General features: G+C 39.9%; 1 protein-coding gene across 2 annotated transcripts in view; it reads right to left on the bottom strand.

Moving 5' to 3' along the window:
• PROSER1 (proline and serine rich 1) overlaps positions 1-24,574 on the bottom strand; it is a 30,941-nt gene that overhangs the window by 4,541 nt on the left and 1,826 nt on the right. The window contains exons 2-10 of one of the 2 annotated variants that reach the window (XM_086328473.1): positions 23,158-23,223; positions 20,834-20,902; positions 15,991-16,085; positions 14,894-14,987; positions 13,696-13,806; positions 12,103-12,186; positions 8,471-8,549; positions 7,748-7,843; positions 3,366-3,410 (exon numbers count right to left, since the gene is read on the bottom strand). In XM_086328473.1, the coding sequence (XP_086184599.1) occupies positions 3,366-3,410; positions 7,748-7,843; positions 8,471-8,549; positions 12,103-12,186; positions 13,696-13,806; positions 14,894-14,987; positions 15,991-16,085; positions 20,834-20,902; positions 23,158-23,223 (739 nt within the window). The remainder of the gene's footprint in view (positions 1-3,365; positions 3,411-7,747; positions 7,844-8,470; positions 8,550-12,102; positions 12,187-13,695; positions 13,807-14,893; positions 14,988-15,990; positions 16,086-20,833; positions 20,903-23,157; positions 23,224-24,574) is intronic. The other variant, XM_086328474.1, reaches the window with a different exon arrangement.

Here is a 24,574-nt window from a genome sequence, read left to right as displayed (position 1 = left end):
TAACTCAAAAGAAAATGGATAAAAGTTTATGTAATATTTAACAGATGTCAAAGAAAAACCAATGACAGGTTTAAGAGGCTACTGCAGTGTACACATTGCTGGATTCCATTTTCACCAGGCAGCCTCGGTTAGATCCTGCAGAGTTCTGGACTCTGATCAGCACAGCCTTCCCGTTCACAGTGAGGAAGCCTTGACAAGTGAGCAAATAAAACTTTCCTTTCCTAGCTTCCCAATTTTAAAAAAATTCAAAGAATTTATTTTGTGATTAGTGTTGGTGTACTCATTCTCTCAGGCTACTTGTCTAGAGCAGTATTACAAGTCATTTCCTCTCTGAAGAGCTGTCAGGACATCATCCCCTCTAGAGGCACACAAGGTGATCGAGTATACTCAGGCCATCTCTGCAGTATTCTTGGTTGCCACTGTGGGAGTTGATTACCAAAATCTCTACAGATTTTCCCCCAAGCACTTTCTCATACTGACTCCTCTTAACCTCTAACTTTACTTGGTTTGTCCTAGGCTTTAGGGGCAAAAGCCATATCAAGTTCATCTTTAGTCTTCACACCTAGCCCAGGGCCTGGCATTTACGTGTTTAGTTAAGTGTTTGCTGCGCTGGATACCTCACGATTACTTCAGCTACAGTTCTCAAACCCACCCAAAGACTTATTCTCAAAACTTCTATAGTACTTCTATTCTGATAAACTCTACAAATAATACAAGCATTTTGGGAATGCCTGGGATTCCCTCCTGAATCAATAAATGAAAACCTTAGCTTCTGATCTTGTTGGTGCCAAATGGAATGCAAGACTTAGGTAGTTAATGTCATAATGACACCTACCGTCCATGCTATATTCACACTGAAGTCTGTTTCAGTTGTAAATAGAGAATGTTCCCTTTGCAGTGATAATCAACTGAAAGACCTTTTCATGGACTAAGACTTCACTTTTTAAATCTACGCATAATAAAGACTCTGGACATAAGGAAGCTGACATGGTCCATAAAGTGATGCACTGTGTTAATTACAGATGGAGAAAGGACCACAGGACAAGAATGGAGGAAGCCCACATCCACGTAATGCATTTGTACTAAGTGATGGCCAAAGGGTGCTGCACTGGGCTGAACAAATTTTACAGCTGTTTTAGACAATCAATATGGGAGGAGAATTGACAAATAGTAAAACATAAATATATAAACATTAAACTCAAAAGATCTGTGAGTAAGTGAAGTCGCTCAGTTGTGTCCGACTCTTTGGGACCCCATGGACTGTAGCCTACCAGGCTTCTCCGTCCATGGGATTTTCCAGGCAAGGGTACTGGAGTGGGGTGCCATTTCCTTCTCCACAAAAGATCTGTAGTTCATACCATATTCATATCATGAGCCGTAATCTAGTTTCAAGAAAATCACTATCATTTTAAATTGAGAGTACATATGAAAATAGGTTTGTAGCTCTGTATTCCATTTGTTTTATAAGAACTAGAAGCACAAGGAATATATGCCTAGTTTCATGTTTGTAAATAATGTACCAAAAAATGATTTAGGTTAACATTGGGTGGGAAACACCTGGTGGGGAAAACATTTGAGAATTCCCTGTCTTATTTAACTTCATGCTGAGGACCATGTAGTTAATGACAGATGGCAAGGGAAAGCCAAGCTTCCCACAGTGTTCTTTATAGCAACCTCTGCTGGAGAGCTTTACGTATAATGACACAAAAGCCACGCACTATTAATCACAGAGCCTGCAGTCAAAGTGGAACAAAACAAAAATGAACCCCCCCACCCCTCAAAACCACACCATGGGAAATAACACTTTCCTTTTGTGGGAAATACCACAAAACACGACGTGTTAGATCCTGTGCTAAGTACTTTACACCCATCATTTCATTTGTCCTCATATAACCCTGACAGGCACTGATATCCCCATTTTAGAGATGGGAAATCCCAGGCTTAGTTGTGATTAAGTCATTTGTTAAAAGATCATGCAGCTATTGAGTGGTGTTCAAAGGACATAAAGTTTCAGTTATGAAAGATGAGTGAGTTCTAGAAATTAGCTGTACAACACCATGCCTCCAGTTAACAATACTATACTGTGTACTTAAAAATTGGTTACAAGGGTAGATCTCAATAAGAGATCTTACCACAGTGATATCAATAATGATGATGATAAAAAGGTCATGCAGCTATGAAGTGACAGAACTAAGACTTCAGCAAGGTCTGTCATACTTGTGTTCTTAAGCACTATACTTATTTTGTAATATGGTTCAAAAAGGAAAAACAATCTTAAGTATGCTAACATAACACAGCAAAGGAAAAGCAAAGTGTGCTCTTCCAATAAAGGTGCTGATGATACTTAATCTGTTTATTCTCTTTAAAAACAGATCTATTAACAAAGCTGAGCATAAAGGCTGAAGTTTCCTTAATCTCCCTTTGCTAGAAGCTAAATCAGCTGCTCAAGGTTACAAAACCAGGTGGTACCAGAGCCAGGATCAAATACTATTATGTCCTGACGTCTCACTTAGGGTCTTTTCCTCCCTGCTATGCTACTGCCTTAGAAATTACCAGCTAAAAAGCACTGTTGCCACACATTCTCGGGGAATGGAATTCTCCCAAGATTCCTACCTGTGCACTGCGATGCTCAGATTCATGTGCTACTCTGCTACGTGAGAACTGGTCCCAGGTTTTGTCTCACAGCAGACAGCATCTCTTTCCTGAGCACACATATCCTCCACTGTGGGGAGGGGAAAACGTCACAGAGCCGCTGCCACGTGGAGGCCTTGCCTCACCTTCACCTGCTGGTTGCGCTTCCTGCTCTGCTGCCCCTTCGTCAACTCTTTCTTCTTTCCTTACGTTAAATTACACTACTCTGAATACTTATTGAAATAACTAAGTCTAAAAGATCTATTTCACACAGCATTTGTCAAAAAAGGGTTTTTATCAAAAAGAAATGTTGTTTATATATTTAAGAATATGAGGCTTCGAATATCATACAATGTGAAGTGAATGCAGATATAATGCCACATAGCACTGAGACGGCTTCAAAGTTTTACAAACTGCAACAGAGACATATAATTATTTTTAAATCCAGTTAATATGGATTTCAAAGCTTTCTTAGATGATTCTGTAAGATAGACATTTTATAGATTATATTTTATATATTGCATGCAATGTCTTTAAAATGTACCACCATCAAAATTTCATTTTCTAATAAAATGTATCACTCTTAAAGTCACTTTTAGCAAGCATTGATTAATTAAATTTTTTAACCAGGAACTTTCCCTAAAGCATAAAGATTTCAAATACACTCAAACTCAAATTGATCTCAGTGGAAAACAGAGCAGGCAGCCAGGACAGACATCAAATTTGGTGCTTACCTTGATTCTGTGTAGGTTTTGACTGACTGGAGAGGTCTTCATTCTCTATGAGAAAATAAATAAATAAATAAAAGTTGATTTCCAGCTTTAATCAAATTATTCACCATCATAATAATCAGAGACTGGGGTAAAAGAAAAAAAATCCAGAATATGTTATGTATACTGTGTTAGGAAAAACAATATATGCCTATTAAAAAAAAAGGAAATAAACAAAAATCATAGTAGTAACTATAGGAAGACTGCAAGGATTATGAGCAATTGTTCCCACCACTTCTCCATATCGGGCTTTAAGCAAACACTGTTGTTTTATAGATTCATTTAAGAAGGCTTTTCGGAAAGACGGTGGAAGGCCTGGTGTGCGTCTAGGAGGGAGTGCAGTAGGAGTGCAGACAGGAGCCACTGTCACCGGCTAAGCTGACAAGCACTGCTGGGCAGCATGCCTACAGTGCAGGGGAGGCCTGGAAGGGGAGGTGGGCGCTGAGGGCAGGATCCACTGCCGCCCGAGGGGCCAATCTCACAAGGTGGGTGCGTCACCAAGCAAACAGAGAGAAAGTGGCTCTGTCCACTGCTGTACTCAGTTCTAGAAAAGGCCCCACGCTAGGAGATGTCAGGGGGAACTGCCCGAGCTGAAGCCATGAGACCAACAGCCTAAAGCACACCCTCTCCAGCCCCATGGGAAAGGACCCATCTTACCAAGCCATTATTCAGAGATACAGTGGCAAACAAATGACCTCTCGTGGCTTGTCAGTAACTGCCCAAGAAAGCATCAGTGTGACAGGCGTAAAGTGCAAAAAGGGAACCCACAAGCCCTGACACAGAGAGTAAAAAAGATCAAGCTTGTTTAAGGGACTTGAGTACAAATAAACTTAGACAGTGTCTATCCAGAGATTTAATGGAAGAAAAAGAACTTTAAAATCCTGTAATGCAAATGAAGAATATATACACACATAATATTGTAAGAAAACAAGCAGAGAAGCTGAAGATTTTAGATATAAAAATCTACTCCAAGTTAATAAATGCAAAGAATGGTGAAGATCAGAAATAACACTACTGAAAGCTAAATTACATAGTTGAAATTAAAAGTTCCATTTAAGATGACAAAAAAAAATTTTTTTAAGTACTGAATGACTAGCTAAGAGACTTAGAACAAATACACTGAAAAATAAGAGTACTAGAAGGAGAAAAAAGAGATAAAATATCATTAATTAAAGGAATATAAAGACAAAATTTTCCAAAGCTTTAAAGACTTGAGTTTTCACATCTAAAGGGCTTACAGAGTTCTAGAAAGGATTAACCATAAGATCCACACCTAAATATCCTGGTGAAATATCTGAACTCCAAGACTAAAGACATTTGTGAACTCTAAAGATAAGGAATGTCTTCTTTGTAAGTTTATAGAAAGAGACTAAGGGTCTCATAAAGAAAATTAGTGAGAATTGGGTTTCTCATCTATAATCCTACAGCTCTACCCTTTTTGAAAAAGCTAATTAGAGAAATTTTCTACTAAAAGAAAATCAGAGTGAGTATATGAGGACAGGGCATCAAAGAGAAGTCACAAAGTTAAGAAGCCATGAGTTCAGAGGCACAGAAGGAAAAACGTATTCCATCAAGAGACACAAATTGATGATCAAGGAGAGGCTGTATGGAAGTCAACGGTGGGATGCAGGACAGCTGTTTTTACTTTCTGTACACTGACAACCACTAAGAATATGAAGATGGTCACTAGTGATATTTAAAGATAGAAATTCTAAGTTTGAGTAGGAGCAAGGAAAGAAAAGTTTTTAAAAAATTTTAAAGCAATGTGAATGAATTCAAGTAAACAAAAATCAGAAAAATGAAAAACTTGGATAAAAGAATAATAATGAGCATAAAAATAAAATGGAAGGACTAAGAACAAATATGCAATTTTTATGAATATCTGAAACCCCTATTAAGTCTCTTCCCCACTGGTTTACAAAAATCAGATTCTAGTATATATCATAATATTAAAAATAAAGATACAGGCAAAAGACTTCTGAAAAATGAAAACAAAAAAGAAGTGTGGACCCAATAAGGGTCAATTCCCAATAAGGCTGGGGTGGGTGGGGCGGGGAGGGCAGGCAGCTTACTTATACTCAGTAAAGTATAAGTCAGCTGACATTTTATACCCAGAAGAGACTTTCAAAGAAAAAACTAAAATAGGAAATCAGTAACAAGCAGCTACAAATAAAATATCCATTTATAATTGTAACAAAAAAATTCCTCTAAAATTCCTAGATACAAACCTAAGGCAAAAAACCTATATGAAGAAAACTACAAAATCTTCTTGAAAGCAGCAGAAATTAACACATTGTAAATCACCTATAACTCAAATAAACCTCCCCCACCCCAAAAAACACTTACTGCAAGCAATAACATAAGACCTGGAAAAACACTACCACTTGCCATGATTTAAAGACACACACGTACATATATATATAATTAAATGGTAAAATTTAATATCATAAAAAAGTCATCTCTCCAAATTACTATATAACTATAAATACATAAATTCAACTCTTTTCTAATTGCATAAGGTGATCTTAAAAGTTCACATGGAAGAATCAATTTCCAAAACTGGGTAAGAAAGATACGAAAATACAGTGAGAGAAAGCTAGCTTTATTAGATGTCAGAATACACTGTAAATCTGCTAATTAAATCAATATAGTATCATCGCAACATAAAGTAACTAGATTGGAACAGAATAAAGAGCCCAGAATTAGAGCCATGTGTGTAAATGAAAACTTAAGATAAATGTATTATTTCAAAGCAGCAGGGAAAACAGATTAGTTAATAAACAGTGCTGGCATGGACGGACCGACTACTGTCTGGAAAAAAAAATTAAGATAACCCTCTACTTCACCCGACATGAAAATGAATTCCAGATGGAGTAGGAATCTTAGAAGACCCAGACTACCTGGCCTACCTACTTAGGGTTAAAAATACCTGACTAAGGTAACATGGTTCCAGCTCTTCTTCCACAACCTCTGTCTGTCTGTCTGTCTACACAAAAATGTAAAACCCTAAGGTTAAAACATACTGTGAATAAGGGCAAGAAATAAAATGACAGATTTTAGAAAAAAGATTTTGCAACTTTAATCAGAGTACTCTTGGCAAACACCAAAACCATTCTGACTAGAAAAAAAGAATTTATTAAACTTTAGTAAGTAACTCTGAATCCTGGGGAAGGGCAAAAGTAAATTAAGACAGAACTTAATTTCAGTTCTAGCCCTACCCTATACACATACAGAAATAAATGGCAAGTAAATGAAAAGCTATACACTTAAAAACAATCATTACAACAGTAATTAGAGAATATAGATGTTGCTGCACTTCTGGGTTGGGGAAGGGTTTCCTAAACAAGACAAAATTCAGGAGAGTCAAATCAAATAGCTGAATGAAATAAACTTTTGTAAAAGACAGACAAAAGAAGGCATCAGCTGAATCAGTCTATCAGATTGGCAAAAGTAAAACAAAAAACCTGTTATCATTCCATTTCAAAAGGGTGTGAGAAATGGTATGCTCATATACCCTCACTGGCTGGTATAAACAGGTGCAGTCTTTTGGGGGAACAATTTGACAAGATAGAAAAAAACATTTACACTTCATATCCTGAGTTCCCAATGGGCCCAAAGGAAAGGCTGGCCTGGAAAGCGTGTGGGCAGGCTCAGCGCTTCTGAGCACCTTCTAACAAGCCTTTCCTCCCCACGGCAGACACAAGGTGCCCTAAGAGCGACGCTCGCCAGGTCAGTGATGCTCTTCCACTGCCTGTCAGCGTCCGACTCAGGAGAAATGGTTCTGTTTCTACGGCCTGGTCATGTTCACACTTACCTCAACATAATAAAGGCCATATGCTACAAACCTACAGCTAACCTCATACTCCATGGTGAAAAGTTGAAACCATTTCCTCTAAGATCGGGAACAAGACAAGGATGTCCACTCTCTCCATTTTTATTCAATATAGTTTCGGAAGTCCTAGCCATGGCAATCAGAGAAGAAAAAGAAGTAAAGGGAATCCCAGTTGGAAAAGAAGTTGTTAAACTGTCACTGATTGCAGATGACATGATACTTACTATACACAGAAGACCCTACATAGATGCTGATCCTAAAGATGCTACCAGAAGATGACCAGAACTCATCAGTGGATTTGGTAAAGCTGCAGGCTACAAAATTAACACACAGAAATCTGTTGCATGTGGACCGAGACCACTCTAGTGGAGCCTGGATGTCACACACTCGGCTCCATCAGCAGGCTTGGGGGCTGTGCTCCCTGTTAGGACAATAACACACCACACATCTGTCCCCCCGAATGTAAGGTGAGAAAGTTATTGCCTTTTAACACCCCATAACAACCTGATTTTACCTGCTGCTACTGGATTAGGAGTATATGGAGGTGGCGGGGGCACTCCTGGAGCTATGACGTTGGCTAACGGTACCAGACCTGCATTGTTATAAGCACCTAAAATAAAAATATAATAGAAAAAAAAAGTACAATTTAGCATCATTCCGAGTTCAAGCTGTATTGACACAGCCACCGACTTTATTTCTAAAACTGTGTCATCTAGTACAGTTGCGTTTTACATGGAGGCTTGGGTGAAGAGTGAGCTCGAATTAGACAAGCAGAGACTTCTATTTCCAGTGCAGGCTCGCTCCAGGCTCAACTCACTGAAGGGCACAGTGGGCAGAACCTGCCAGATGTGTATGATTTGCCTTTTATGTCAAGCACACACACTTGGCCCTTTCAAGTTAAATGCACTAATGATGTCTTTGAATACCAACTATCAAAAAAGGGATTCAAGATGATTTACCCATAAGCAAAAGCTTATATAAATAAGTAACAATGAAAAAAAAATCTACAATTAATTTATCAAAAGGAAAATATCCTAAATGAGATATTAATCCTCTTAGTCCTCTGCACTGTTGTAGACCAATACCCTAGAGTAACCAACTATGGGCAAAGGAAAGCTCAGCATAGCATATTTCATGAGTGCTCCAGATTTCCAGAGTACATATACCAACCTTTACTTTCAACTTAATAAATACAGAGCAAAAAGGAAAAAAAGTGAACTCTGAAAGAGCTCCTTACTTGGTGCAATAGTTGCGTGTGGTCGGCATGGAGGTATCGGGTAAGGAACAGGTTTATGTGGATTGTATGTTGAAGGAGGCTAGAATGAGAGGGGAAAGTACAGCAGTTAGCAGAACATCAAGGAAGCCGTCTCCTGCCAAAACAAAATACAACTTGTCTTTCAAAACATTTAGGTCTAAGACGACAAAACTGCTCCAGCATATCAAATGCCATTGCACTAACAAATAGCACAAAGGAGGGAAATTTCTTTGCTTAATAAATGTGGCTCCTATTAAAGTCCAAAGAGAGATCCTGCCAAAGACTGCTGCTGCTGTTGCTGTCGTTCAGTCGCTCAGTCACGTGCGACTCATTGCGACCCCATGGACTGCGACCCGCTAGGCTTCCCTGTCCTTCACCATCTCCTGGAGTTTGCTCAAACTCAACTCCATTTGGTCTGGTGTAGAGGTGTTAATTTTTTATTTCAGTTGCAGATCATCTCCAACAAAAGGCCAACCTCAGCCTGAACAGCAAATTCTTCTCTGACCCAGTTTAGGTTAATCCAAGGATTCCTGTCTCCTCCCATGGAACACAAAAAACCCACCAAGTTTTGGAGTCTCAGCTACTCAAGGACTTCCCACATCCTCCTGGAAAGTCATCTTGATCGTAACCGCTTTTCTCTTTTTGAAAGAAACAAGCACTGTTTCCTTTGGCATTTGGCATTCTGACAACTCTGGTAGAATGCAGACTGGAATTATGAATTCAGTAGCTTAGTCTTTTTACGTTTGAATCCACAAATCTTCCATTTTAGAGTGTACAGGACTTAGGTATGAAAGAACATTCAAAGAGCTGGTCTCCAGAGGACCAGAGGTAAGCAAAGCTAGGCCGCATGCTGCAACTGTAACTACAGAGATGCAGAGGATGAGAGAGCACACACACCCCCTCGAGGGGGCTGGCACCTACATCTTGGAGCAGACGGGATGCCCTGGAGTGAGGAACCTAGACTCTCTCCAGCACTCTTAATGGCAGCCCTGGATAATGTGCTGGTTCCGTGCAAGGACTATGATCTGTGACTATTTTACTGTAAACAACAGCCACCCAAGTTCTTGTCAGGTGGGCAGCCAGGACTGCAAGGCGGCTGTGTGTTGGCCTCTCATAGTACAATCCTTCAACTCACGAGGTTGTCTTCTCCTGCTCAGTTTATATTCCAATCACTCCCTTGAAAATACGCTCTACCTCCTGGCTCCATTCTCACTTCACTAACACTAATCCAGCCATCATACCTCAACCTTCAGCTCAGTTCAGTTCAGTTCAGTTGCTCAGTCGTGTCTGACTCTTTGCGACCCCATGAATTGCAGCACACCAGGCCATCCTATCCATCACCAACTCCTGGAGTTTACTCAAATTCATGTCTATCAAGTCGGTGATGCCATCCAGCCATCTCATCCTCTGTCGTCCCCTTCTCCTCCTGCCCTCAATCCCTCCCGGCATCAAGGTCTTTTCCAATGAGTCAACTCTTCACATGAGGTGGCCAAAGTACTGGAGTTTCAGCTTTAGCATCAGCCCTTCCATTGATTACCCAGGACTGGTCTCCTTTAGGATGGACTGGTTGGACCTCCTTGCAGTCCAAGGGACTCTCAAGAGTCTTCTCTAATACCATAGTTCAAAAGCATCAATTCTTCGGTGCTCAGCTTTCTTCACAGTCCAACTCTCACATCCATACATGACCACTGGAAAAACCATAGCCTTGACTAGACGGACCTTTGTTGGCAAAGTAATGTCTCTGCTTTTGAATATGCTATCTAGGTTGGTCATAACTTTCCTTCCAAGGAGTAAGCGTCTTTTAATTTCATGGCTGCAATCACCATCTGCAGTGATTTTGGAGCCCAAAAAAATAAAGTCTGACACTGTTTCCCCATCTATTTGCCATGAAGTGGTGGGACCAGATGCCATGATCTTCGTTTTCTTTTTTTTTTTTTGATCTTCGTTTTCTGAATGTTGAACTTTAAGCCAACTTTTTCAGTCTCCTCTTTCACTTTCATCAAGAGGCTTTTGAGTTCACTTTCTGCCATAAGGGTGGTGTCATCTGCATATCTGAGGTTATTGATATTTCTCCCAGCAATTTTGATTCTAGCTTGTGCTTCTTCCAGCCCAGCGTTTCTCATGATGTACTCTGCATATAAGTTAAATAAGCAGGGTGACAATATACAGCCTTGACGTACTCCTTTTCCTATTTGGAACCAGTCTGTTGTTCCATGTCCAGTTCTGTTGCTTCCTAACCTGCATATAGATTTCTCAAGAGGCAGGTCAGGTGGTCTGGTATTCCCATCTTTTTCACCTCCACTAGCTTTCTTCCTAGTGATGCTTTCTAAGGCCCACTTGACTTCACATTCCAGGATGTCTGGCTCTAGGTCAGTGATCACACCATAGTGATTATCTGGGTCATGAAGATCTTTTTTGTACAGTTCTTCTATGTACTCTTGCCACCTCTTCTTAATATCTTCTGCTTCTGTTAGGTCCCTACCATTTCTGTCCTTTATCGAGCCCATCTTTGCATGAAATTTTCCCTTGGTATCTCTAATTTTCTTGAAGAGATCTCCAGTCTTTCCCATTCTGTTGTTTTCCTCTATTTCTTTGCATTGATCGCTGAGGAAGGCTTTCTTATCTCTCTTTGCTATTCTTTGGAACTCTGCATTCAGATGCTTATATCGTTCCTTTTCTCCTTTGCTTTTCGCTTCTCTTCTTTTCACAGCTATTTGTAAGGCCTCCTCAGACAGCCATTTTGCTTTTTTGCATTTCTTTTCCATGGGGATGGTCTTGATCCCTGTCTCCTGTACAATGTCACAAACCTCCGTCCATAGTTCATCAGGCACTCTGTCTATCAGATCTAGTCCCTTAAATCTATTTCTCACTTCCACTGTATAATCGTAAGGGATTTGATTTAGGTCATACCTGAATGGTCTAGGGTTTTCCCTACTTACTTCAATTTAAGTCTGAATTTGGCAATAAGGAGTTCATGATCTGAGCCACAGTCAGTTCCCGGTCTTGTTTTTGCTGACTGTATAGAGCTTCTCCATCTTTGGCTGTAAAGAATATAATCAATCTGATTTTGGTGTTGACCATCTGGTGATGTCCATGTGTAGAGTCTTCTCTTGTGTTGTTGGAAGAGGGTGTTTGCTATGACCAGTGCGTTCTCTTGGCAAAACTCTATTAGCCTTTGTCCTGCTTCAATCTGTATTTCAAGGCCAAATTTGCCTGTTACTCCAGGTGTTTCTTGACTTCCTACTTTTGCATTCCAGTCCCCTATAATGAAAAGGACATCTCATTTGGGTGTTCTAAAAGGTCTTGTAGGTCAACCTTAGTTAAAGTGAACTCTCTACTCTCCACGTCTCCAAGTGAACTGCTGAATATGGCTGCAGAAAAAAAAACACTAATAGCAGTTCAACTGGTCTACCTTTACAATATGCCATTAATCCTCAAAGGGGCCTTTAACACGGCTAACCAATTGTAGTGTATTTCCCTAGGAACCATTTACTTTCCTAGAGTTTCTATTGCACTTTAGACTGCCCAACAAAAAATGAAATTTATGCTTTGAATAGACAGAAAACCAGATATAAGCATCAAGACTTGTTCTGTCACTTCTTTTCTAAACATACTGGTTTGGATGGTCCAAGAATCCGTGCGGCTATTCCTTTGCCTTCATTGGAACAGTCCTCACCATCTTTCTTCAAAGGGGTTCCCTATTTCAAAAAAAAGAAAAAGAAGGAAAGATAATTGAGATTAAAAACAAAACAAACCCATACAAACCCCAAAGCAAAAATAAAACAAATCCAGACCCTTGCTGTGCTACCCTGAAGAAAGAACATAACTTGGCAGGAGTGTAAGGATGGAGCACAGCCCCAGTCTTGCTCTGGCTCATGATCCTGATGCAGCCCTCACAACACGTACAGAGGTTCAAGGAAATACACAATACACATGGGGAGACAGAGGAGGAGAAGTATGTTCTAATTTTTTCACTGCACAGTAGGAGCAGCCAGAGACAGCTCCAGTGCTACAGTGTCTGATGCTCAAAGAATCAAAAACAGTACTTATATTACAGTTGAAAATAAGTAATAAGAAATGGTGTTCTCTGTACCTATTAAGTGTGATCGCTTATACTGACCTCACACGAGACTGCTCTAATTAACAGACGAAAATAAGCTGACACCCTATTACAATGTGTCCCCCAACAGTTTGTGTTCTAAGTGGTACATACTAGTTTGGAGCTAGTTTCCAAGGCGGCTCCCAGTGATCCTCAGCTCCTACGTGTCCCTGTGCAGCCCCCTACATGAACAGGACTGACCCATGTAACAAACAGGATGTTCCAGAACTGAGGGCATTTGACTCCCAAGACTGAGCCATAACAGACAACATGGCCTCTGCCGGCCGTCTCCAGGACTACCTGCTCTGATGGAAGTCAGCTGCCGTGTCTAGAGGTATTCGAGCAGCACTATGGAAATGTCCTTATGCTGAGGAACAAAGACCCCCCCCTGCCTGCTAACCTCAACACTAATTTGCTAGGTTCGTGACTCACCTTGGAAGCTCAGGCTCACGCTCCAATCAAGCGATCAGATGACTGCAGCCTCATGAGAAACCCTGAGCCAGAACCAAACAAACTAAACTATTCCTAGATTCCTGGTCCAGAGAAACTGCATGAGACACTAAACGTTTATTGTTTCAATCCACTAAGTTTTAAGGCTATTTGTCACATTGCCATTAAAAATACACCATTCTTTGAAAAAATTATTTCATAAAGAAATCTGAGGAACACTGGGTGACATAAAAATAAGTGTCTTTCTTGTGGGACTTCTCAGAGACTTTATTATGCAATGTGATTCTCCAAAAAGGAGACACTGCATGCAGGATTTCCCAAACACACAAGTGTGAAACTGTTTGAAGAATACTGAGAATCTGAGAAATAGTCCTTTATTACATGTAAATCAGTGCTTCTAAAATACTTGCCAAAACAAGTCAAAACCAAATCACTCTCTTTTCTGTCTAGCTTGTTGTTCTGTATATTTTACAGAAATATTTTAATATAGCTTATGTATGAGCTTTCTTTCAGTGGTAAATCTATGAATTATGTTGCTGACATAGTAAAATTCCTTTACTTCGTAGAAGCATCAACAACTGGCATTTTCTGTAAATACCATAACTGTGTTCAATTTTATACAAAGAAGTTGCACATGGAGCCACACAAGTATGCTTACTGGGAAAATTCCATTGATGCGACTAGGTTTTCCTTTGGGATACGGATTTCCTGGGATTGTTCCACAAGAAGATATCATCGCATGAGGAGCTTTGCAGCCCCCTTTGAAAGCCTGTAACATAACAAAGAGGAGGATTGTTAAAAAACATAAAATAAACTCACAAAATTTAGCATTCTGGATATTGGGAAGCCCTGCTAAATAGGATGGATTAAGGAAGAGCATCACATTCAATCTGTTCATACATCAGTCAGCACTTCCACTGGTGAACATGACTAAAATTAGTAAGTAAAATCACTTCACTTAAATGGAATTATTTAAATGGTAACCGAATGTTTTTATCGTTGCAACTAGTAGACTCCTACCCAAAGACCTCTTGACGATGGATTCTATAAATTGTGTGCAAGGACTAAATACGACTGGGCTGCAGCTCCTGGGGGAACAGTCCATGCCCTCCTCGAGCAGGTTTCTAACCTCTAATCCAGTTTCCACCTGTCAAAATCCTAAGAAATAACTACCTTGAATGACGAATCAAGTTTTCTAGACTTGGACAAGTACAACTTCTCCCACTAATAGAGACTTTAAATGAACAAACTGGAATTTAGCCTTATAATTATTCATCTTTTCTAAGTTTGATGAAAATAAGCCCGATGACAAATAAGTCAAGTTCCTGGTGGTGGTTTAGTTGCTAAGTGGTGTCTGACTCATGTGACCCCATGGAAGGTAGCCCGCCAGGCTCCTCTGTCCATTGGATTTTTCCAGGCAAGAATACTGGAATGGGTTTGCCATTTCCTTCTCCAGGGGATCTTCCCGACCCAGGGATCAAACCCAGGTCTCCTGCACTGCAGGCAGATTCTTTATCATCTGAGTCAGTTCCTCCTAAACACATAAAGTTAAAGACAAAAGCTTGGAGACATGGCAGAGCTACCAAGGGATTGAGAAAAACACCCCATGAGGCTCATACTGAGTCGCCACTGGCTTCTCACTCTCAAACCATCTCTTCACACCCCAGTGTTCCCCTCTCACCCCTAAAGGCTCTAGTTCCCCACCACAGACTGCAGGGCTGTCATTATTAACCCATCACAGAACAGCAGTCAGGTTATTCATCAAAAGTTAGCACGGTAATAAGATCGGTACTGTTTTTTTCATCAGCATTCAGGAAAACCACGTGCCACTTACATAGCAATCTTGAGGAAATTACCTGTTCAAGCACCCTCTTACACCGTTTCTTCTCAGACATATTTATCCTGAACAAATCTTCAATGGGACGAGAATTCTGTGCATCAACAATGTTTCTACCAAGGAAATACAATTTAGCTTTTCATTTAAGAACCTGGACACACACATTTATACACAGATATATGTGAGTAAGCTTTTTTCCATGATGTAACAAGAAGAGTATGGTTATTCAGTTTTGATTGATGAGTGTAATTAACATGTTTATATAAATATGGTACATATAGTAACTGAATAATGTTTATCTGGCTACTTGAAAGTAACAAAGCAATATTTCAAATTTAAAAAAAAAAAAAATCACTATTTTGAGATTCTTGCAAATCTACCCTGTCTGTGTCAGGAGAGCTAATGGCAATAAAACAAACCCTTGTGGTAAATGCATAAAAATCAAGGTTGATCTAAAAATGAAGTTTTATCTTATGTTTTATTTTAAATTTGTGTTTTTGTGGTCATTTATAAATATATTAGGGACTTAAAAACTGCATGTGCTGGAAATACATAGCAATTTGTAGACTCTCATAAATACATTATAGGAGAGTAGGTTCCTTTTCTCTAACATTCATTTCTCAAATTTATTTCACAATCATTTCTCAAATGCTGTGCTGGGTGTTTTAAATTTTATAGTACTAAAAATCTGCATCCCTACCACGTAGATAAGATCCTTATTTTCACAATTGAGGAAAACAAGATCCAGAGAGAATAAGTGTATAGGAAGCAAAAAAATACATACACTGTCAGAACGTGGAAAACCCATCTAGCCATATGTCCTCTGGATTTACCAACAAGCCTCTCAAGTTATTCCCAGTGGGAAGGCAAAGCAAGTCACCGATACGCAGCCAAATCAAAATAACTAAACTCAATAAGCCCCACTAATTTTACAAGTTTATAATCATGTGTAATGAGCACACTACTTAGATATAAGAATTCAGCTCTATGCTTTCATACATTTCATTAGTTCCATTTACCAATATAATTCTGACACATTAACATACACTAATGAGTTAAAAGATGTTTGAAAAGTTTTCCAAATTTTTCTGAGTAAAAAGAAGAAGAAATACTTACGAAGCTAACAGTTCAAGAGCAACTAGTTTGTCTTTACTGAAGGTGAAACAGTTGAGTATATTGACCACTTCTCCTGGGTGAACAGCCACCATTTTCTATTAATAAAAAAAAAATAATTCTACTTTCAACATGAGAAATTTTCATGCCAGAATCTGTCTTTTGGGGGTGGGGGGTACTGTAATTAAATGTTCTTAATATAAATATGAGATGAAAGCTGCTTAATCAAAAGTAAGTCCTAACAACTATGTGGATTAAAACTAGGCTTTTTCAATGTAATTACTTTAATTGAAGAACTAAGTTCTCCTATGTGCTCTTTCTTATCCACATCTATCAATATGTTCATCTATTAAAAAAAAATATATATTCTACTTTCCTCAGAAAGGCTGTATAAAAAGAGGCTATTTACAAATAAGGGAGACACACTGCTTGAAAAGTTAGAAAACAATCGTAATTTCTCAGTTGGAGTGCTAGGTTATGTCACAATCAGCACTTCTAGTGAAGTCCATGGTACTAAATAGGGTTATTAAAAAAAGGTACTCCAATCACACGATTAGGGGATCAGATCAGATCAGTCGCTCAGTAGTGTCCAACTCTTCGCGACCCCATGAATCGCAGCACGCCAGGCCTCCCTGTCCATCACCAACTCCCGGAGTTCACTCAGACTCATGTCCATCAAGTCAGTGATGCCATCTAGCCATCTCATCCTCTGTCGTCCCCTTCTCCTCCTGCCCCCAATCCCTCCCAGCATCAGAGTCTTTTCCAATGAGTCAACTCTTCGCATGAGGTGGCCAAAGTACTGGAGTTTCAGCTTTAGCGTCATTCCTTCCAAAGAAATCCCAGGGCTGATCTCCTTCAGAATGGACTGGTTGGATCTCCTTGCAGTCCAAGGGACTCTCAAGAGTCTTCTCCAACACCACAGTTCAAAAGCATCAATTCTTTGGTGCTCAGCCTTCTTCACGGTCCAACTCTCACATCCATACATGACCACAGGAAAAACCATAGCCTTGACTAGACGGACCTTTGTTGGCAAAGTAATGTCTCTGCTTTTGAATATGCTATCTAGGTTGGTCATAACTTTCCTTCCAAGGAGTAAGCGTCTTTTAATTTCATGGCTGCAGTCACCATCTGCAGTGATTTTGGAGCCCCAAAAAATAAAGTCTGACACTGTTTCCACTGTTTCCCCATCTATTTTCCATGAAATGGTGGGTCCAGATGCCATGATCTTCGTTTTCTGAATGTTGAGCTTTAAGCCAACTTTTTCACTCTCCACTTTCACTTTCATCAAGAGGCTTTTTAGTTCCTCTTCACTTTCTGCCATAAGGGTGGTGTCATCTGCATATCTGAGATTATTGATATTTCTCCCAGCAATCTTGATTCCAGTTTGTGTTTCTTCCAGTCCAGCGTTTCTCATGATGTACTCTGCATATAAGTTAAATAAACAGGGTGACAATATACAGCCTTGACGAACTCCTTTTCCTATTTGGAACCAGTCTGTTGTTCCATGTCCAGTTCTAACTGTTGCTTCCTGACCTGCATACAAATTTCTCAAGAGGCAAATCAGGTGGTCTGGTATTCCCATCTCTTTCAGAATTTTCCACAGTTTATTTTGATCCACACAGTCAAAGGCTTTGGCATAGTCAATAAAGCAGAAATAGATGTTTTTCTGGAACTCTCTTGCTTTTTCTATGATCCAGCGGATGTTGGCATGGGTTAAATATTAACAGGTTCTTTTACTGCAGGACTTCTAAGAAAGTTAATGTGCATTGTGACACTTGAGGATTATATGGACTGTTACGTAATTTAATATTTGTCTAGGATACCTATGTTTTTGAAAAGCAGGTCAATTTATATATTGATGTTAGCAGTGGAGGAAATTCAAAATCAAAGTCAACATAAGGAGATTCAGTTCAGTTCAGTGGCTCAGTCGTGTCCAACTCTTTGCGACCCCGTGAATCATAGCACGCCAGGCCTCCCTGTTCATCACCAACTCCCGGAGTTGACCCAGACTCATGTGCATCAAGTCAGTGATGCCATCCAGCCATCTCATCCTCTGTCATCCCCTTCTCCTCCTGCCCCCAATCCCTCCCAGTGTTAGGGTCTTTTCCAATGAGTCAACTCTTTGCATGAGGTGGCCAAAGTACTGGAGTTTCAGCCTCAGCATCAGTCCTTGCAATGAACGCCCAGGACTGGTCTCCTTTAGGATGGACTGGTTGGACCTCTTTGCAGTCCAAGGGACTCTCAAGAGTCTTCTCCAACACCACTTACATAAGCATCAATTCTTATTGATGTTCAAAGTTCAAAAGCATCAATTCTTTGGCGCTCAGCTTTCTTCACAGTCCAACTCTCACATCCATACATGACGACTGGAAAAACCATAGCCTAGACTAGACGGACCTTTGTTGGCAAAGTAATATCTCTGCTTTTCAATATGCTATCTAGGTTGGTCATAACTTTCCTTCCAAGGAGGAAGCGTCTTTTAATTTCATGGCTGCAATCACCATCTGCAGTGATTTTGGAGCCCCCAAAAATAAAGTCTGACACTGTTTCCCCATCTATTTCCCATGAAGTAATGGGACCAGACGCCATGATCTTAGTTTTCGAGCTTTAAGCCAACTTTTTCACTCTCCTCTTTCACTTTCATCAAGAGGCTTTTGAGTTCCTCTTCACTTTCTGCCATAAGGGTGGTGTCATCGAATCAACTGAAGTTGTTTTTAAACACTATTGAAGACTCTTGAGAGTCCCTTGGACTGCAAGGAGATCCAACCAGTCCATTCTGAAGGAGATCAGCCCTGGGATTTCTTTGGAGGGAATGATGCTGAAGCTGAAATTCCAGTACTTTGGCCACCTCATTTGAAGAGTTGACTCATTGGAAAAGACTCTGATGCTGGGAGGGATTGGGGGCAAGAGGAGAAGGGGACGACAGAGGATGAGATGGCTAGATGGCATCACTGACTCGATGGACATGAGTCTGAGTGAACTCCGGGAGTTGGTGATGGACAGGGAGGCCTGGCGTGCTGCGATTCATGGGGTCTCGAAGAGTCGGACACTACTGAGCGACTGAACTGAACTGAACTGAACCTGTTATCACCAAAAGAATTAGTAAAACTGCATGCTCCCTTACGTGTTTGTAAACAGACATCTAAAAGTTTTATCGGACGGTTACATATCTGCAAAAGATTGATTTCCTTATATGTAAGTTTATTATATATTTCTGAAGACCTTGGATCTACTGCTGTAGCTCATTTATGAAAATGTCCAGAACGTAACCTAATTGTCAAAGTCAGTCTTCAGTATGAACACAGTGAAATCAGACTGATTTTGTCTCTAAGTGCATGAAGGTGTGCCTGTGCAGCATTCCCACTTCTGAGTTTTAATTCTAAGGTGGGTGGATAGGCAAGGTGGCTTCAGAGCTTTGTCATGAGTTTGCTGTTCTGATAAAATAAGCCAAGGTCCCCAACAGTATTTTTTACAGAAGCTCTCTGCTTTGCTCTCCTTTTCTTTGGTCCTTAGAGAAACATTTTTCAACCCTTGCTGATAGGTGAATGAGTGAGACAATCTTTTCTTTTTTTAAATAAAGCAGAAAAAAAGCAATTGTTAAAGAGAAGAAGCACTAACAGACCCAGACACTTCCTTAAGCAAATTAGTTTAGGAAGATAAGGATCTGTATGTGCCTGTGTGCTCGCTCAGTTGTACCAACTCTTTGCAACCTCATGGACTGTAGCCCTCCAGGCCCTCCTGTCCATGGGATTTTCCAGGCAAAAATACTGGAGTGGGTTGCCATGCCCTCCTCCAGGGGATTTTTCAACCCAGGAATCAAACCAGCTTCTCCTGCATTGGCACGTGGATTCTTTACCACTAAGCCACTGGGAAGCCCTCAAGATCAGCAGATTTCTTTAAAGCTAGCAGTGCCTGATACTCCCAGGGAAATCCTCTATCCATCCAGACCCCATTTGACTTCAGAGCCTCTGAAAATCTAGGCTTTAGCACTGTGCCATCCATATGGTAGCCACTAGACATGTTGCTTGCTTACATGAAAATCAAAGACCTTAAAAATACCATTCCTCAGACAGATGACACATTTTAAGTGCACAAAAAACATATGTGGCCAGTTACCATATTGGATAGAGCAGATACAAAACATTTGTATTGTCACTGAAAGGTCATTTGGACAGCATTGGTCTAAAAAAATGCAGGCATAGATCAGTCTGACTATTCTTCTAAGACTAAATACAGGAAGGTGAAGACACACAAAAACGGAAGTAAATAAAAATGCTGCTGCTGCTGCTGCTGCTAAGTCGCTTCAGTCGTGTCCGACTCTGTGTGACCCCATAGACGGCAGCCCACTGGGCTCCCCCATCCCTGGGATTCTCCAGGCAAGAACACTGGAGTGGGTTGCCATTTCCTTCTCCAATGGATGAAAGTGAAAAGTGAAAGTGAAGTCACTCAGTCGTGTCAGACTCTTCGAGACCCCATGGACTGCAGCCTTCCAGGTTCCTCCATCCATGGGATTTTCCAGGCAAGAGCACTGGAGTGGGGTGCCATTGCCTTCTCCAAAATAAAAATACTTATGAATTTGAATCTTATGTTTTGCTTGCCTAGAAATATTTTCTACTCCAATCTGCCAATTAGAACTCTACAATTTAACAGTATAGTACATGTGATTGAATTTTACAATTTGGGAAGCTTTAATGTTTTTAACATAGTTATTTTTGAATAAAGTATAATGGAATTTAGTGCCTGCAACTAAAGCAAACAAACTGCAACTTGAGATGAATTACAGAATACGAGGAGAGAATTCAAAATACTTAAAATCCTACATTCTAAGGAAAAATAAATTACTTACATGCTGTAATGCTTTCATTGCCTTCAACTGAGGCTCCGCCCAGGAGAAATATCTCAGTAAATCAACCACCTGAAAAGCAAAGAACTAATTTAGCTCTACCGACAACGTGTTTGCAAACATTTCTACAAGATTTATTTCTGTACTCTGAATCGTTATTCAAAGTGTGCTGCTGGGCCCAGATGACGAGGCATAAGCATGACACCAGAGTTTAGACTGTGAGACGCAGTAGCCACGTGCAGCTACTTACATTTAAATCAAGTGAAACCAAATCAAAGAGAAAACTCAGTTCCTTACTGGCATAAGCCACATGGTAAGGGAGGGCTCAACAGCCGTGTGAAGCTGGTAGCTACCATCGTGGTTAGTGCAGAGAGAGAGCATTCCCACTGCCGCACACAGTCTTGGACTAGAAATAAAGGAATGTATAAGGCAGGGAAAGAAGAAAGTACCTGGAGAAAAAGAAAGTTGGAAAAGTACTAGATGGACATAAAATGTTCGCTTAGGAATATAAAGATACAGTATGAATGGAAAGCTTTAAAACATTTAGTGGAGAAGGACAGTTTTAATCATAGAAAAAGGTCTTCAGTAGTGTGGGTTAGTGGTGGCCCACTAACTTCTACTCTCTAACTCAGATGTGGAGAGCATACTATTCTGATTTAGACCACAGATCTATTCTCTAAAAAGGTGAGAATTACCCTGAATCACGCCAGCAGCTTCTAAATAGTAAGTCACTTTGAGAGCACAGCCAGCCAGGCTCTCTCGTACTACCACCAGCCAAGTTCAAGTGAACGAGGGAGACACTGTGCCATGGCCAGGGAGAGGTGCGCAGAAACCACAGCACTGCAGTCTCCGGGTTCACCGCCTCCAAGGACACCCCAAAAGGAACAACAACAAAGACTCAGGATGAGAGGATAATGAAATCTGGGTTAATGAATTCTTTTACTCTGAGTTCCTCAAAATGTTACGGGTTCAATTATTCCACAAAGCAAAGTTAACACTAGAAAATGGGGTGGTATGTAAAGAAGAGTAAAAACACTTCTCACTCTTCACTGAGAGATACATAAGTAGCCAACAGTTATTGTACTTTCTATACAACTTGATAAGAGAGCATGTCCTTCCTTTTATGGGAATAATGTTTTTACTACACACAGTGAATGCACCCGGGACTACACCAACCATAGAACTTTATAAACTATCATGTCTGATACAGGATGGGAGATATGCTTTATAGTAAGTAGGCTTATAAGACCACACTTGGGAAATAGCTTGATAAAATTTTTAATGACTGTAGCAAAGTCATTAAATTTCTACTATGGGAAGTTTTCTACAAAATTTCACACATATACACAGAAACACATACAAGAGAAGGAAAGAAAAGCTATCAGCTATGTAAAATTACAAATCTTCCTGAAACATTTACGTTTAAAAAAAAAGCACTGTGAAAAGTTATGGGACATCTGGAAACCACTCATTAAACAGGTAGCAACATGTGCAAATCACAGAGTAGCTCTCAGGAATTTAGGAGGCAGAACTAGTCTTAATGTTATTCCAGTTTTGAAAGTCTTGAGAAAGAGATGAAAAGTTGGGGCATTTACTTACTAACTCAATCTACAGTTTCATCCACTGTCTACCTTACTCATGTTCCCACCATTTCCCAGAACTGTTCTCCAGATGTACATTTCTATTTCTGCTTCGTATCTCTACCAAGTATTTTCCAAGTATTCCTTGGAAATCCAGCTGTCTCCGCATGTGTGTACATACACGCAAACTTATTTTTCAAAATCAGCAAACTCCTAAAGTTGGGTGAAAGTTTCCACTAAACAATCCCACTTGATAATATCAGTCTTCTGGAAGATACAGAAACTACTTATTAGACACTATTTCTTTTTCTTATTCGTGGCTTCACATAAGAACATATATTACCATTTGTTCCAAGTTGTATAAATTGCAGTGAATTCTGCAATTACTGACTCATAAACACTGTACAAATTTGGGTATGTTAACTGTTAGAAGTTTACAGACATGATACTGTGCTCAGAATATAAACACTTTGAACTGTGTTTTTCAGACACTGCATTTTAAAATCATTTTAGCATATGATACCGTGATGAAAGTGGGTATGCTTATAAAATATGCCAACTATAAATTATGTAAAGTTTTCTGTTAAAACCAAAAGCTTCTAAAGTTCCTGAATAAACAGAGCAACAAAGTAAAAGCAATTCTGAACTTGATCAGTAGGTAAATAAGTAAAGGCACTAATCAGAACATCACTGTTAAAAAAATATATTAAAAAAAAAAAGCTTTTGCTTAAATAAACAAAAGAATACCTGTTCACTAGAGAAATATCCGTGTACATATTCAATCGCTTTTAATTTGTACTCTGTCAAAACAGCCTAAAAACACAGAAAAACAGAATAAATATATGTAAGCAGAACAGCAATATGCATACATGAAAGTTGCCTATGCAACTCAAACAGCGGCAGACCTTCTGTAGCCCTGAGACAAGGAGGCTGATAAAGTCACCATGGTGATGTGACATTCTACCTTTGGGGTTCCATGCTGTTAGGGATACAATTAGACACCAGGAAAACCCCTGGCCTCCCTACTCACTCCTACAAAGGAAAGGAGTAGAATTTTAACAGATAAGATTCTACATTAATAGAAATTAAGTATTCCTGTAAAAGTGATTGCAGTTTTAAATCACCCCAAACTCAACCAAACCATCATTTTTAAAGTTAAATGTACTAGCCATTATTCATTCAGCAGATAATTATTTACTGCACACCTATATGCACTAACTGATAGAAACACATGCGTAAAACAAGGTCTAGTCCAGGCTCTCAGTGTTTCTACTGAGATAGGAACCTAGACGCCAACCCGTGTGCCTGCCACCAACTGGCAGTGTGGTCTCTGGGAGGTATTTTAATTGCCCTGAGAGCCTCTTCACCCACAGAAGGGAACACCAATCACTACCCACCTCAGGATTAAAAGAGTCAAGAGTAAATGTGACACAAGTTCAGAGAGAAGTTTGTGGCCTTGACGCAGCACCATCTAGAGCCACAGGAAATCATGTATGATTCTCCTGGCAACTACATGCTAAGCTTAGAGATGGAAATAGCAGACTGTCACAATCTGGTAACAACCACTCATTAAAAATCCACTAATCCCCTTTGTATGGTGCCAGATCATAACTAGATTTACTGTAGGGGTCACTTTCTAGTATATAGAAATATGGACAGTACTAGTATATAGTACTTTCTAGCATATAAAAATATGGTCAATCATACCCCACCCCCCAAATGAACTAATCCCTTTGCATTCATTCCAGAGCAATCATAATTGTACTTTCTACATGCATCATGCTGCTAGAACACCATGACCAGTCAACAAAGAAACATGCAGGGAGCTCAGTAGTTGAATTTTCATGAAAAAGGGAAAGGAATAGGATTCTGGATAATGTACTCTTGGGAGTTTATTATTGCCATTACTGGACACAATCAAGAGCAAGTTTCTGGCCCAAATCCTGGACTGTGTTGATGCCAAGTCATGTCTTAATTCTTTTATCAGCACTGGAGAGGCCCAGCTGTATCCCCAAGCACACCATAGCTGGAGTCAGAACCCCTGACCTTGAACACTGAACCCCCTCCCTTATCAGTTGGGTAACTTTGAGCTGGCTAGTTAACCTCCAGAGACTAGAAGTGCCATCTGTAAAATGAGGGGTATAGAACTCACATCTCCAGAGCT

Source organism: Bos grunniens, chromosome 12 (genome assembly GCF_055505025.1).
Source record: "Bos grunniens cultivar Pamir isolate PY7600 chromosome 12, Bosgru_T2T1.0, whole genome shotgun sequence".
NCBI classification, from domain to species: domain Eukaryota; kingdom Metazoa; phylum Chordata; class Mammalia; order Artiodactyla; family Bovidae; genus Bos; species Bos grunniens.
The sequence above is the reverse complement of the archived record's forward strand: the minus strand, read 5'-3'. Positions and strand labels throughout refer to the sequence as shown.